Source organism: Parambassis ranga, chromosome 3 (assembly GCF_900634625.1).
Source record: "Parambassis ranga chromosome 3, fParRan2.1, whole genome shotgun sequence".
NCBI lineage: Eukaryota > Metazoa > Chordata > Actinopteri > Ambassidae > Parambassis > Parambassis ranga.
In genome coordinates, this window is record NC_041024.1 from 21,165,687 (window position 1) to 21,180,196 (window position 14,510).

Below are 14,510 nucleotides of genomic sequence, written 5' to 3' on the forward strand. Positions count from 1 at the left end.
GTTCGTCTGACAGATATATGGATGTATGTGTTTGACTATTGCAATAGTTGGAATTCCAAAAAATATATATAGTGCTTTACAGCACAGAAATGTAGGGCTTTTAATTTTCCAACTAAATATTCTTTCAGGATTTAGTTATAAGACTATCACTTCAGACTATTTTGTGGCACTAGACTGTAAAATATAACGCATTGTTGTAAATGAGCTGAAGTGATTGTCTGGTGAGTAAACAGACAGTCTGGGTGTGTGATGTGTGATGTTGGGTTTATTTTGAAACCCGGAAGTGTGTGTGGTGTGGGAACCACTAGTGTCGCGTGACTGGCGGTGGTCTTGAACACATCTGGTAACTAAACTCTTCTCTTCTGTTTTATTTGCTGCCCTTGAGTAGAATATACTGTTTCAAATGGCTTTGTCCAAATACAGAAGTCTAATCTGTTATAACGTCTGTAGCCTGTTTGGTAGAAGTTGCCGTAGAGGTTACTGTTAGCTGACGTAACTCGGCCAGCGTGACACCACCACTGTACCTAACCTGCCTGTAAGGTTAGACAAAAGGTCCAAGCGTCGCCTGCCTTGTAGGGTGACGTAGTAAATTCTTATTTGTTGGCTTGTATCTCTTAGTTTTGACAGGTGAGTTAAACTTCTTTTGCTTTTACTTTGAAGGGGCAAACTGAGGCGGAAGGGCGGATGCTGCTAGCTGCTTGTAACTCGACGTAAAGGGAGGACAGTGGATTCTGCTGGGAAGCTGTAGATCATCGCCAGGCACTTATCTGTGGATCTTTCCTCGTTTTTCTTGTGGAATAACGGTGTCACGTCGAGCATGAATCCACATAGGTATGTAGCTTGCAGGTTAGGTGTTGTCCGGGGATTATATGCGGTCAAATAGTAGGAAATGACCAGAAATGTGCTCCTTTCCTGCCGCTGCTCCCCTCCTCTCTTTGCCTGGCAAATTAGCTGGCTAGCCCGTCTTTGCCTCGCAGATAGCATATGTTTGCTCAGTGACAAACCCTAGATGCTGTAATACCTTGTTTGATTTACATTCTCCTCTGCTTTCTAGCCTCATCACCTCGGCGGATCTAAATTAGCCTGGAATATGAACAGAAGAAGGAAATAAGCAGCTGTGGCTTTGCTTCCTGCGGGGATTTTACCCAGGCTTTTTGTTTTTCCGTGGACATGCCTGGTCTATGGAGCAACGCTGAGAGAAGCTAGCTGGCCGACTGTTCGGCTAGCGCAACATTTCCAGGCATTCGGATGATTGTTCAGCTGAAAGGCTGATTTATTTTGGATCAGCGCTGCTTTCCCTCCCTGGGTAAGGAGACAGCATGGGGGAGCCCAGCCTGGACGACTCCAACGTCAAGGTGGCTGTTCGTGTACGGCCCATGAACAGGAGAGGTGAGGGGGCATCACTTAGATTATGTTGGGTAGTATTTACACAGGTTAACATTCCAGATTTACAGACTCTGTACTATGCTGTTTATATACTGAATATCAAGTTGACTGGGCGTGATGTGGGACTACCTACAAACTAACCAACTGCATGTCACAACATTATTCACAGCAGACTCGCCAAACTTAAGTACTCCCAGTTTAATTTCCTGGGAATGGGATGATAGTCAGAAATCAGCACCCATTAGTGAAATGAGCTGATGCAGATTAAAAAAAGCTGTAGCCTGGCTGGTCTGGATGGCACATGTTTGTACAGTGCTGCCATAGGGCTTCCCTGATGGCTGCCTGCCATCCAGCCAGATTTAAAGCCGAGCTGCTGTATGAGATCGACTGTTAGAAAGTCTAGACCCTTTGTCTCTTTTACTGGGTGATAGAGATGCCAATAGCTACTTGACTTCATTACTCATTTTCTGAATGTGTCAGCAAAGTGGCAGCAGTGTTATTGGATGATATAATTTAGAGCAGAAATGCAGGAAAAGAAAACTACTGATGTTACTTTTATCATCCCTTTATCCACTTGTCTTCCCTTCGCTGCTGCATGTCTACATATTGATGCATCCTCACCTCTAGTTTTGGGATAGCCTGTGAAACAAAGGCGCAGTGTTACACAAATCTTTATGCATGCTCAAATGCTTCAGACAATTATATGGCAGATTTTCAGTGTTGCACACAGGAAGGCACAGATGACATTTCTTGGTTGATTGCCAAGTTGTGTTTGTGCCGTGGGATAGCATGTGTTCCATGAAAGGAAGAGGAGGAGAAGAGCCACTGAAGCAGAGTGCTTGACCGACAACCAGCAGAATTAATCATGTGTGCCGCTCTCCGTGAGCCGGAGATGTCGGTCACAAGATCAAGGCTGTGGATCACCACAATGTTGCCTTGGGCAGGTCCTTGCAATAAATAATTTATAATTTTAATGTAGAGAAACTGCAGGAAATACATTTTTAGATAATACTCTTTTAGGTTAGATATTTTTTGAGCATTGAACAGTTTCTTTGTCGTCAACATTTATCTTACCAAATTCTGATGTATCCCTGTTGCTCTTGTACCATTACTGTGTGTCCTCTACCTAACAGATGCAGGTGGTAACAAACTGTCAGCCAGATTTCGTTTACCCAAAACATCCCCTCTTTGCCTTTCACCTAATGCCATGTTAGAGACTACGGAAAGAATCCGAGACAGTCGGATGTGTAGGGGAAACCAGTTCAAATACACCTGACATTACTAGTAGTTAACTTGATATTTTACTCTGTACATTTTACATAAACAGTTGTCAGTTGTGATTGTGAAGATTATTTTTGTGAAAGCAAGCAGATATATTGAGGGCTTACTGAAGGCAGAAGGGATTGGGTTTGGAACCACCAGTGCCAAGTTTTCAGTCGAGACCTAATGACTATTTCCCTGTCTGAAAGGACCTTTTTTCCCCAAATCTGCCAGTGTTAATGTGATATCTTTTTGATCTCTCATAGCTATTCAACAACAAACCCCCTCTGAACATGCAAATAAGACTTTAGCACCTGTCAGGCGTTCTCTGTACAAGCTTTACATGAACATAGACCTTTGAGCTGTTCATCTCAGACACAGCTCTTCCTCTGTTTCCAACGGTCAGACGGTTGCTTTAGGACACTGCAGCTATAGCTGTGGAAGGCCATTTTCCCTGCTCACATTGCCCCAGCTGGTGTGGTGATTCAGACCTGCAACTCTGATATAATACGCTTCTTTAACCTAGAGGCTACTGTCCCCATGTATCCCAGGTTGAGGAGTGGTATAGCTGCCTAGCTGGACAAAGGCAGGAAGGGAGTGAGTCTGAATAAGTATTTGCTAAGGTTGCATAATGCTCCATGTTCCCATGGCTGTGTCCTTCGAAGAACCAAGCAACCTCAGGCATAGCAACAGCAACGTTGCAGCCAGTCTGCTTCCTTGATGATGTCAGGACTGCTGTGCCAAACCTCAGCACCGGTAGCCCAGGGAAGGACCCAAGAGAAGGCCAGTGGAAAGTGGGAACTGGTTATGGAGCAAATAGAAGCAGATAACAATGGGTACATTTATCCTCTCAACTATGCCGCATCACACTTTCCCCTCTGCTGAGCAGGAGGTACAGCCGCAGTTGTGCGGACACATGGGAAATGTAGGCCGCAGCAAAAGAAAGTTTTCTCACTACACTCTTCTCACTGTCTGAGTGAGTCCTCATGTTTATCTTCATCTTCTTTGGCTCTCACTGCCACAGAGTCTCTGTTGGCTGTCTGTAGTATCCATGACAGCTGAGGAATTGGAGGTTGATTCAGGTCTGAGGACCTTTGACACCACGTTTCCATGACTTTCCCACTGTGGTCCTGCCAGGAACAGTATAGTGTTGAGGCTCTTAAACAGTTAGTATACGTCCTCAAAGCAGCTACTTCAAGTAAAGTAACAACCATATAACAGTTATTGCATACTTAGCTACTTCTGGATTTTGCATTATTTTTTTAGACAGTTGTAGCATTTAGCACATGGGAAGCAGCTGTCTGCTTCAGTGTAACTGTTCACTTATACTGTACATGTACAGTAGCCATGCCTTCAGAAAAAGCAGTAGGTCTTCATGGTAGAACACTAAATAAAGCTTTAGACAGTTCTTGCAGATGAAAGGAATTGAAACCACAGTGTTTTGTTGCCTGTCTTAACACATTTGCTGATGTCTGACATGCTTCATGTTCTTGCAAGCCTACTGCACAATGGCTAAAATGATTATGCAGCCATCTGTTTTATGTTTTGTTTGTCTATCTAAATCTAGATGTAGATACTTAAGCTAAATGACTATGGTGTGAGATCATCAACAAACCCCAGTTCTGAGATGATTCCTATCATGTAACACTTACTTTGCAGGAAAAAAACTCTACTGCTCATTTTAAAGGCTGAGCAGGACAGATGCCTATTTACATGGGAGGCCCTGAACTAGGCCATGCAGTTGAAGGACAGCATTTATTATTATCAGTGAGGGTCCTTGAGCAAATACTGATTTGCAGCTGAAGAAGTGTTTAAGCACTGACCTTTGACCTCCCTGTGGAGGCTGGCAAAATAGGGTATCCATAGTAGGAGGAACACACAAGTGCAAAAAGTCTTGGCCCCTCTTTATCTTATCATCCAGGTTAAATATCAAGAATTTGTCGTTGAGTTTAGTTTTCTGCTCTCGTACACAAACATCCTGATGGTAATTATGTTAGTGTTTTTGATTGGCTAGGTTGGCGTCACTACTCATATTATTTCACTGACTGGCTCAGCACTGATGTTTTTTTTTTAAGAAAGCATATCCACATATCCACATCCAGATGTTGGATGGCCAGGACACATGGGCAGTCCATAGCCTGTGTGAAGCCAACCACAATTAGGTGTCATAGGCAAGACCGATGAATGGAGAGACTTACTGTACCAGCCTAACTGTGGTTCATGTTATTTTCCAGTGCCTCTGCTGGTTACTTTGACTCCAGAGCTCCTATGAAAACAAACAGCATTATAAACCTTTCATTTATGGGAACTATTCTTTAGGGCAAAACTGCAATCTTCTGCAGCATATGAGACGAATACCTGAGTGGATGGCATGAAGACCACACCTCGTTATGACCAGTTGTTGTTCTGAAAGCCAAGTGTTGCATCATGACACAAAGAGGCCAGGGTCGGAAAGGAAGGACTTCAGTCATGTGTTTGCATGAGACTAAACAAGTCCTGTTTTACTGATCAGCCCAGGGTTTACACCAAGGTTAATGGTCATTTTCAGAAGTCTTTTGCTGATTGTTCATGCAATGGTTTGAACTTGATGTTCTATATGAAATTATATCAATCATGTTATTTAATTCCTGCCTTATTCCAGTCCAGAGATGAAGTTATAAGATGGATTTGTTACGGTGCCCATAAAATGGCACATTTAGAGACATTTTCTCAGCGTTGCTAAAGTTGGTAACACAATTTGTTATCTCATCCACAGAAAAGGAACTGAACACAAAATGTGTTGTGGAAATGCTGAAAAACCAGACGATACTCCATCCTGCTGGAGGAAACCTTGGAAAAGGAGACTCTAGGTAAGTCTAGCAGCCTGACTATCACCTGAATACTACCGGTAGTTCAGTGTCCACAGCCTTGATGGTTGTGTTCTCTGTGATCATTGTATGAGCAGCTTGTTTCCCTCACACAGACACTCAGCTTCTCGGCAGATTTACAGCTGTGCTGTATTAACTATGCTTGCTGTGCTCTTAGAGATATGCCGATCCTGGGATTGTTTTGCTATCCATCCCCAAATTGCTATTTCTCATCTGAGATTTGTTTGGAATGTGCCTTTGTCCTCATGATGTAGTCTTTGGCAAGAAGTTCACTAACCACCTGTTGGGCCTCCTGGAGACAGGTGGATTTTAACTCACATCACTTGGCTTATTTCATTTTGCTAACCAGCTGCTTTTCTGTAATGGCAAAATGTGCATGCTGTCTTGAATCTTTCAAACCCTGCAGACATATTAGATTTGGTTGCACTCAGCAGAACTGGAATTTGTGTGTGTGTGTGATTGTACTGTCCGATTGTGGTAATGTTGCAGTAGTTTTTGTGACCTACTACACTGTATCTTAGTTATAATGCCTGGACAACTAATTTATAATTTTAGTTTTTTTAATTATGCATTTGGTAAAATCAGCTATTAGCCCATGCTTGACTACTGACCCACCATCTTGGAGGGATGCAGCTGTGTCAGAAGAAAGATCTCCTTGTGACTGGTGCAGCTGAGTGCAGCCTGCCAGGTCAGAAGCAGTGAATAATGCTGGCTTCAGGCTGACATTCAGGAGCAGACAACAGCAGCTAAGTGTGTTTGTGTGTGTGTCAGAGGTGCCTGGAAGAAAGGCTGCAGCATCGAGGCACAGGCAGACAGAAATAATTATACATGAAAAGACGGCTCCTCTCGTCCCTCACTCTGCTGGCTCGTAACTCCCCACCGCCTGGCTTCCTCCCTTTTTCTCAACTCTTCCGTTTCCGTGGCAACACAGAGGGAGGTTAACTCTGGGTCGCTGCCGGTGACCGTGAAGCCCCTTCCTTGAGTGTGGAGAAGATGGAATAGGGGAGAAAGCCTCATTTACTCGAGCATCTGTCGACCATAAACTTACCTCGGTGACTTTTATGGAGGCCCGAACAAGAGCAGAGCTGTAGTTTTTCTCTCTGTCTTTCAGTGACAAAGAGGCGATTAAGCAACAGGAGGATGGTCTGACAGACTACCACCCTTAGCTTGCAGATGCTGCCTTATTTCTTTGGGTCTTGGTTACATTGAAACAACTGTTTACATTGGCATATTTTACTCAGGAGTTCACATGGCTGTTAAATAGACAAGAAAGATTAGAGTGGGGGCATAGAGGAAGAGCATGCAATAAAGTTAGGATGTTGCAGGTGCATGTGGTTTGCTTAAGTCAAGTTAGTGAGTTAAGTGTTCCTATTGTTTAAATGTGGGAAGTAATGTCTGCGAAACATAATGCATAAAGAAGACAGAGCCTCTTGGCCTTATTCTAACCTTGTTTTTTAAATGATCGTAATCTTCTTGATAACAGCAGGGAAAGTGCAACCAGAGTCTCTGTCTGCCTAATCTATATTGATATGTTCTTCCCAATAAATCTGACCACTTTGTAATTTTATTTTTAGTCTTGTGTGGATTAACCCACTACATTATAGCTGAGGTTTTGTCAGTGTGAAACAAAGGCCAGCTGGAAATTTGGGCAGGACATTTGCCTGCTACACAAATGAGCCTGAGGAAGGACGTCCTGAGTCACAGGTCATGTTACATGTAGCCTTAAGAAATAGACAAAGCATATTTTGCTGGACAAAGAGAAGAGGATTTTTTTCAGGATAGTAGATGTAGTCTGGGCATTTAGCACAATGTGCACAGGAGCTGGAACATCATATATTTACCGTTTATCTAATAATAGTCACAAAATAGTAAATGCCAATGAGAAAAATATACAATAACAATATACCTGGTGCTGATTTTGGGCTTCTTGTAATCTTTCGGTTTCACTGATGTCATTTTTAAACTCTGCACTGGCTTGTACACTCTTGTACTTATGTGGTCATCATCTGCAATTGAACCTTTACCCCTAGTGTGTATATTCACCCTCTGCTGCGCTAGACTCCTAATCTCTGTACTCCAACACAGTTTTCAAAGTCTGCCCTGGTGTTTTTACTGGAGGTTTGTTGCCAAAGTGTAGGATTAGTTCTGTTGAAATACAAATGAATTTTTTTTCTTCCTTTGAGCTGTCAGAAACAGTTTTCTGTGCAGGTAAATGGTAAAATCCATAGCCATTGATCTAATAAGCAATATTTTTTTTCAGGGTACCACAACTCTATTTGAAAATGCTTATAGTCTCTGCTGTTAGGCCTATTCCTGGTTAGTAACATTCAGCATTCAGCCAGACAGAGTTAATACTAGATTAGAATTCTGGCTTCATGCCCAACAGCTAATACATTAGCAACGATTTTTTTTTGTTGTTTCAGTTTTGAAAATACAAAGAGTCCTCATTAATTTTGAATAGAAGCTGTGGCCATTTCCCCTTCTCTTTTTTGTTCCCACTAAAAACAAGTTGCAGGGAATTATTCTCTGAGGGCTAATGATAATTAGTTGTAGCTTAATTTGTAGCTGTGTTTTCTGTGTTTTTCCTAATTAGTTTCTGGATATAGGAGTCAGTAGAGAGTGATAAGGAAACTATTAGAAACACATTTTTGGTAGATGTATGTTGCATAGGCCTGTTGTGGCTTGCCTACTTGACCTCACATTCACATAGTATACTAAAATATCACATTGTCCACTCTTGTGTGGAAGGTTAAGTACAGGTTTGCTCTCCTTTCACAAGTCCCTTTTGGAACTGTGATTTTACTAATCAAAACATCCACTGACTATTTGTAGTTCCCCACTGTGAAATTTTAACAGACCTTTTTTTAGTGTCATTTCCTTATTTTTTTTTTTATTCACTTGTCAGTGAGTTCTGCTTTTAGAACTCAGGGACTCGTTTTTTCCACCATCAGCATATACAGGATTAAGTTTCTTATGCTGTCACCCCTCAGTGAATCACTATCTCATTCATATAAAGTATCATGTTTGGTGAGTGCTCATAAATGACCATCAAGGAAACATAAATAATGTGCCACAATGTACCACTTCTGTATGAAATTTGACAGCCAAGGTTATTACTTTATGTGTTTTTGATGTCTTACGTTACATCTTGTTTACATTTTGTGCCATTCTATTTGCTTTTGCACCTGTCTTCTTTGAAACTCCAGCCAGGATTGCAGATCCAGGGCACTTTGTACTAGTCCTGTCTGATAAACAGACAGCGAACCTCCCCACAGCCGTATGTTCAGACACTGAGGTTTGCATGATGACCCGAGGCTGTTTGCATTGGACAAGTGAAGCTGGATGTTGACACACGCTGACAAAGATCTGTCTCTTGTCAGATGTCAGCCAGGCAAACACAGGCGGCTGGGTTTCCAAGACGATACACAAAAGAGGCTGTGGTATAATGTTTTGTACTTTTTTGCGAGTGCAGTTACGACGTATGTGTGTTTTTATTGTGCTTCCTAAGTGTGGTTTTTGAATGACTTACTTACAGTGTGACTTAATATAGAAAGAAGGCTTTTGAAGTGAGGTGAATCATTGTGTTAACGTTTTTTTTTTCTCTGAACCAGCCACGTGGTGACTAACCATTAATATAATGATTAAGCTTAAAACAAAGGAAAGTGACTGATGTGTTCACAAGCCACACATGCAGAATTTTTTCTCTTATGTTCTTCTGAGCCAGTGTAAAGGGTCAGTATCTTAACTCAAGCATGAAGGTCAAAGGTTATAGCTGACTGGTTTAGAGCTGTGATGTTGTACCAACCAAAGAACCTGCTTTCCACCAGAAAAAAATGACTCCAAAGGACAATTTGCTGGACTACAACAAGAGTCCCTCATATCAGAATCTCAGGGTGGGATTATTGTGACTAACTACAATTTTCTGCCATTTAATAACAGCTGGGGTAAGATCTTTTTCAAGGAGCAAGAAAGATGTGAGTCATAAATAGCTCCAGGAATAAAACAGCATTTGAATGGAGATGGGTAAAGCAGAGACACATGGTCCTCAGCAGGGATATAGACTGGCTTTTTGTTATAAATGGTTCTACAGTTTAAATGACTGATAGCAAGACATTCCTCACATGGAGCAGCCATGTTTCATGCTTCATAAGACAAAATTGCTGTGTATCATATTCACTGCACCCTGTGTTGAAATGGCATCTGTGGCATTTGACTTTTACTCATTCCATCGTGAGTAGGCTGATTTACTCCAATTTTACTCCAACTTTGTAATACAGGCTTGTATATGTAATGTATATGTAATGTGATACACCATGTTAACATGTGCATCCCACTTTCAACAGCATGGAATGCACAGTTTATGTATAGAAGGGTATGCATAACATATCTACCATATAATTATTGTAACGGTATGTGAGGGCCTATAGCGTAGCAGTCAATGTGTGTTGTATTCAAGCATTAGCCTCCTACATGTCCTGTTGTCATGTGCCATCAGCATGTACTGTGTTATTCTGATGCCCTTTGTGCTTCAGCTTAACATTCCAGTCTCGGGCCCAGCCTCGCTCCTCCCCAAACCCCCTGGCTACCTTCAGCTTTCTTTCCATCCTCCACTCCTTGTTCCTCCCTACATAGCCGTGAATGGTACAGTCCGAGAGAGTAAAAAGAATGCACGAACAGTAGAGAAAGAGAGAGGAGGGGGAATCAACCATGCATTAAGTTATTTTTTAAATGACGGCGATCAGAGCAGAGGAGCAGGCTGAGGAGAGGAGGGACGAATTGTGTTTGCGGATCGAGGAAGGCGGGTTCGCAGGTCGTTCCCGGCTCTCCTGACCACCCCATCCTCCTCTGTCATTGGTCAGGGGGGCCCCTAGCTTCGTTAATGGGCATTTGAGTGGTGTACATGGGTGACTCTTCTCGCCTGCAGCATTTGAAGCAACCATGACAGCTGTCATCATTATGTATGTCAAAACTCGCCATGCTTGTTTTGTCCCTAAAAAGAAGATACAGCTAGGGGGACATGGCAGGCTTGCAGGATGCTGTAATGGCCCTGAGAGGAGCATTCAGAGAAACAAAAAATATCTAGAAATCAGGGTGTCACAAAAGATTTAATATAAAAGAGCCTTCAAAGATGTGGATTAGGGATTATTGTTTGACAAATCTGTACTCCAAATGACGCCAACTTTTAAAAACCATCAATACTCTGAGGGACTGATCTGACTGATTGTGACGGTCCAAATGGTGCAGCAAATACCAGATGCTATATGTATCCTAATTAGCCTAATCTAAATTGTACTACTTTATTTTACTATATGCACTCTGCGTATAACTGCTTTCTGCATGCAGCATGTCAGCTGTCGGTGAAATATGAAGTGTTACAGATTGCTGGCTGGTTTGTGCAAGAACTGCAGCTCTGGTGGTTTATGAAGAATGTGCATGAGTAAAAGGAAACAGGTGTCTGAGTGTCTCTCTGCATGAGTGTGATCGTCTACTGCTTTAAGTTTACTAACTTTAAGGGGTAGATATTTAGAATGAGGACATTTAGGCAGAATAATAAAAGTTAAGGGTTGAGGTTAGAGGAATACAGCATTAGGCATACAACCAACAATTAGGATTGGTGGTGATGGGTTTTAATGAATGTCACCAGTGGAGGGTCCTCATAAGGATAGAAGTATAAGGATAAGTGTGTAGTTGTGTAAACCACTAGTGGTCTCCTGCTTTTGGTCTCATTTGACTTGTACACTTGTACATAGCTCTTTGACTGAAAGCTGCCTCTGTGAGTGAGGCAAGTGCATCGAAGATGGAGGAAGACGAGGGCAAAGTGTGAAGCTCATAACATTATCATATTCAAGAGTGTTTGTCACACTCAATCTCTCCAAATCATGTCTGACCTAACGGGTAAAGAGTAGTTTGGACTAGACAGTTTTGGACATACATGCCTGTCCACTTTGGAGGACTATGAACAGAATGTAGATGGAATAGTCAGGCATCACAGTACACAGTCCTCATATCAGCCATATCTGTCTTGCTTGGTGAAATGTTTCCTTTAAGTTTTTCCTTATCTTATGCTAGTATTTTGTTTGGTCCTACAGCTCTGACATTTCCTCGTATCCAGAGAATAAGATGTAGTGGCTGTCTGTGGGTCTGGAGCTCACTTCTAAAGGACATGTCTGTTGGCTGTATTGTCATAATACGGCTTTGAATATGTGTAGTGTGTGGGTGCTGCCTTGCAGACATTTTTCTATTTTTTTTTCTGCAAAAGATCGCATGGATATTGGAGGCAACCCCCCCCCCTTTTCAAATGTCATTGTCCTTTTAGAGAGATCCCCCCCACCCCCATGTGTCTCTGTCACTATCTGTGTGTGACCTTGACCTAGTAACCTTTACACACCATCATCTCATTCCACCACATGCTATCTCAGCTCTCAGCTCTATGCCTACTTCAGTACCCCCCCCATATTCATTCATTTGTCTACTTCTCTGTAGTAATAGGGTTAGAAGATAAGAATAAAATAAAGTAAATGTAATAAATGCAACATGGTCAGCATACTGCATCCTAAATGTCATCTGTCTATCTTTTCATATGCTGCTGTGGACCTTGATCTTCCTAACATCATCAGGAATCAGTCCAAGGTAATCACACACACACACTTTTACTACAGTGCTATTTCAATGCTTATAAATCATCTGTGTTTTAATGATGACATGCTGTATTTCTTTCACTTGAAATGTGTGTAGCCGTACAGGCAGCAATACAAAATATTGATTTGTAAAACAATAATTGCCAGAAGAGTGTGTCACTTAAAGTTTACACTGGTATGATTCATGATTAACTCAATGGTTGCTTATGTGAACAAAACAACAAAACAAGCCAAATATCACAGACATGAGTGGTTAAAAATAAATTAAAATCACTGGACTTCCTGTCTCATGCTGTTGCTGTCTTCACTTTTTTTCAGGTCTTTGCTTATGATTATTGTTTCTGGTCCATGGATGAGTCAGACAAGGAAAAATTTGCAGGTCAGTATATGAAAAGAGTTTTCTATGACTAAATATCCACACTGCATAAAATGAAATATTCTGTTTATCAACTCATTCCAGGTCAAGAGGTGGTGTTCCAGTGCCTTGGGGAAAGTCTTCTCCACAATGCCTTCCAGGGCTATAATGCCTGTATTTTTGCCTATGGACAAACTGGTAATTTACAATAAAACTGTCAATGTGATTCTGTGTTATAACGATTTCTGTCCTAATGATAGAAGTTCAGACACAATATATAAAGATATATCATCTTCCTTTTATAGCAAAATGTCAAGCTTTTAGAGTAGTGTGATTGTAGATGACAGGAAGTGGGGACTGTTTTCTTTGGCACACAGTACTAAAAATACCAGCTTCTGTCCCATCACATAGAACTAAAAAACTGCATCATCCTTTTCTTGATCTGCTCATAAACCCTACAAAATTTAAAAGTGGATGAATCCAGTCCTCTGTGCTTGCAAAAAACAGAGTGAGTTATACAGTATGTGACATTCTTTTCACTGAGCTGTTTTGTGCCTTTGTGTTCCTAGGTTCAGGAAAGTCATACACCATGATGGGATCAGGGGACCAGCCGGGACTGATTCCCCGTCTGTGCAGTGCTTTGTTTGAACGAACACAGCATGAACAGCGGGAGGAGGAAAGCTTCACTGTTGAGGTGTCCTACATGGAGATATACAACGAGAAGGTCCGAGATCTCCTCGACCCCAAAGGGTATGGCTATTATGGCAAACCCTTACAAACAGAAGGAGGATTTTACCCCTTTGCAGGAGATAGTGGTCCTAGTAAATATTTAGAGTGAAAGTTTGCAGCCATGTCAGGTTCATTTCCACATGCAAATCCTTGTGGATATGGGTGGTTGAAGCCCTAGATAAAAACACTAGGGTAAGCGGTTTAGAGCCACAACAATGAGTCAGTTGATAGACAATGGGATAAATATACGTCTTTGCCCATAAGCTGGAATTTAAGCTATATATACATATGCTTCCAACTTTGCCACATATTTTGGAAACAGTGTTGTTGTATTAGTTGAACATCTTTGGATTAAGCACAGCTGATAAATAAGAGAAAGTTACTAGTTAGAGTCACCAGTAGATTCTGGTGCCACCAGCTGCTGGATAAAAAGATCAGACGGCTGCCATGCAGTCTCTGCTGGGCCAGTTCATGTCCAGCAGGTTGGCAGTTAATCACGACCAAAGGCCTCTGTTTGCTGCCCCAGACACCGTAACCTTTAACCTTTGCTCGCTGCATGACCTTTAACCTCGGTAAAACCAGCCAAAGAGGAGCAGACCATCTGACAGCCATATGTGCATTGCTGTGTATCAGGGAATGATGAAGTTTACAGGCCTGCAGCAAGTTAGAATCAGGGTCACAGAGCCAAATCCCAACAAAGCATATATGAACTGCAAAGTTCAGTGGCTCCTAGAACAAACTTAACCTATATTGCCACCCCTGAGTTTGCCTAGAGTGACCATATTGTCTGTGTTTTAAACCTGTTTTTAATCTCAATCCAGAGGTCGACAAACGCTGAGGGTGAGGGAGCATAAGGTTTTGGGTCCCTATGTGGATGGCCTGTCTCGATTAGCAGTGGCATGCTACAAGGTAAAAAAAAAAATACTCAAATACATAAAATATTTCATTATGTTTAATAAGCTCAATGATCAAAAAGTGGGATTTTTTTTATCTTTTATATCCTGTTTGTTGACACTTCCAGTGACATCCATTATACAGCACTGTGGCACATTCTGGCTGATCACTTTGAGGATATGTAACACCCACATAAAGGCACACTGCCACTAATGAGGCTGTTTATTAATTTATTCAAATCAGTAGCATTTTGTAGTTGTTATTATCCTATATATACGCATATATAAAAATAAGCATACCATGTACTGTATAATATAGCTTAGAATCTTTTTTTTTCTGAAACTGAGACTATAGTAGTAAGGAAGGGAGAAAATATCAAAA

The 14,510-nt window shown here is 41.6% G+C and overlaps 1 protein-coding gene across 3 annotated transcripts in view; it reads left to right on the forward strand.

Moving 5' to 3' along the window:
- Positions 1 to 284: 284 nt before the first annotated feature.
- Positions 285 to 14,510, forward strand: part of kif13ba (kinesin family member 13Ba) — a 31,885-nt gene continuing 17,659 nt past the window's right edge. For 2 of the 3 annotated variants that reach the window (XM_028401102.1, XM_028401104.1), the window contains exons 1-10: positions 285 to 343; positions 451 to 540; positions 661 to 831; positions 1,055 to 1,389; positions 5,402 to 5,495; positions 12,131 to 12,143; positions 12,470 to 12,530; positions 12,612 to 12,704; positions 13,076 to 13,256; positions 14,057 to 14,144. In XM_028401102.1, the coding sequence (XP_028256903.1) occupies positions 1,320 to 1,389; positions 5,402 to 5,495; positions 12,131 to 12,143; positions 12,470 to 12,530; positions 12,612 to 12,704; positions 13,076 to 13,256; positions 14,057 to 14,144 (600 nt within the window). In that variant the 5' untranslated portion in view covers positions 285 to 343; positions 451 to 540; positions 661 to 831; positions 1,055 to 1,319. The remainder of the gene's footprint in view (positions 344 to 450; positions 541 to 660; positions 832 to 1,054; positions 1,390 to 5,401; positions 5,496 to 12,130; positions 12,144 to 12,469; positions 12,531 to 12,611; positions 12,705 to 13,075; positions 13,257 to 14,056; positions 14,145 to 14,510) is intronic. The other variant, XM_028401103.1, reaches the window with a different exon arrangement.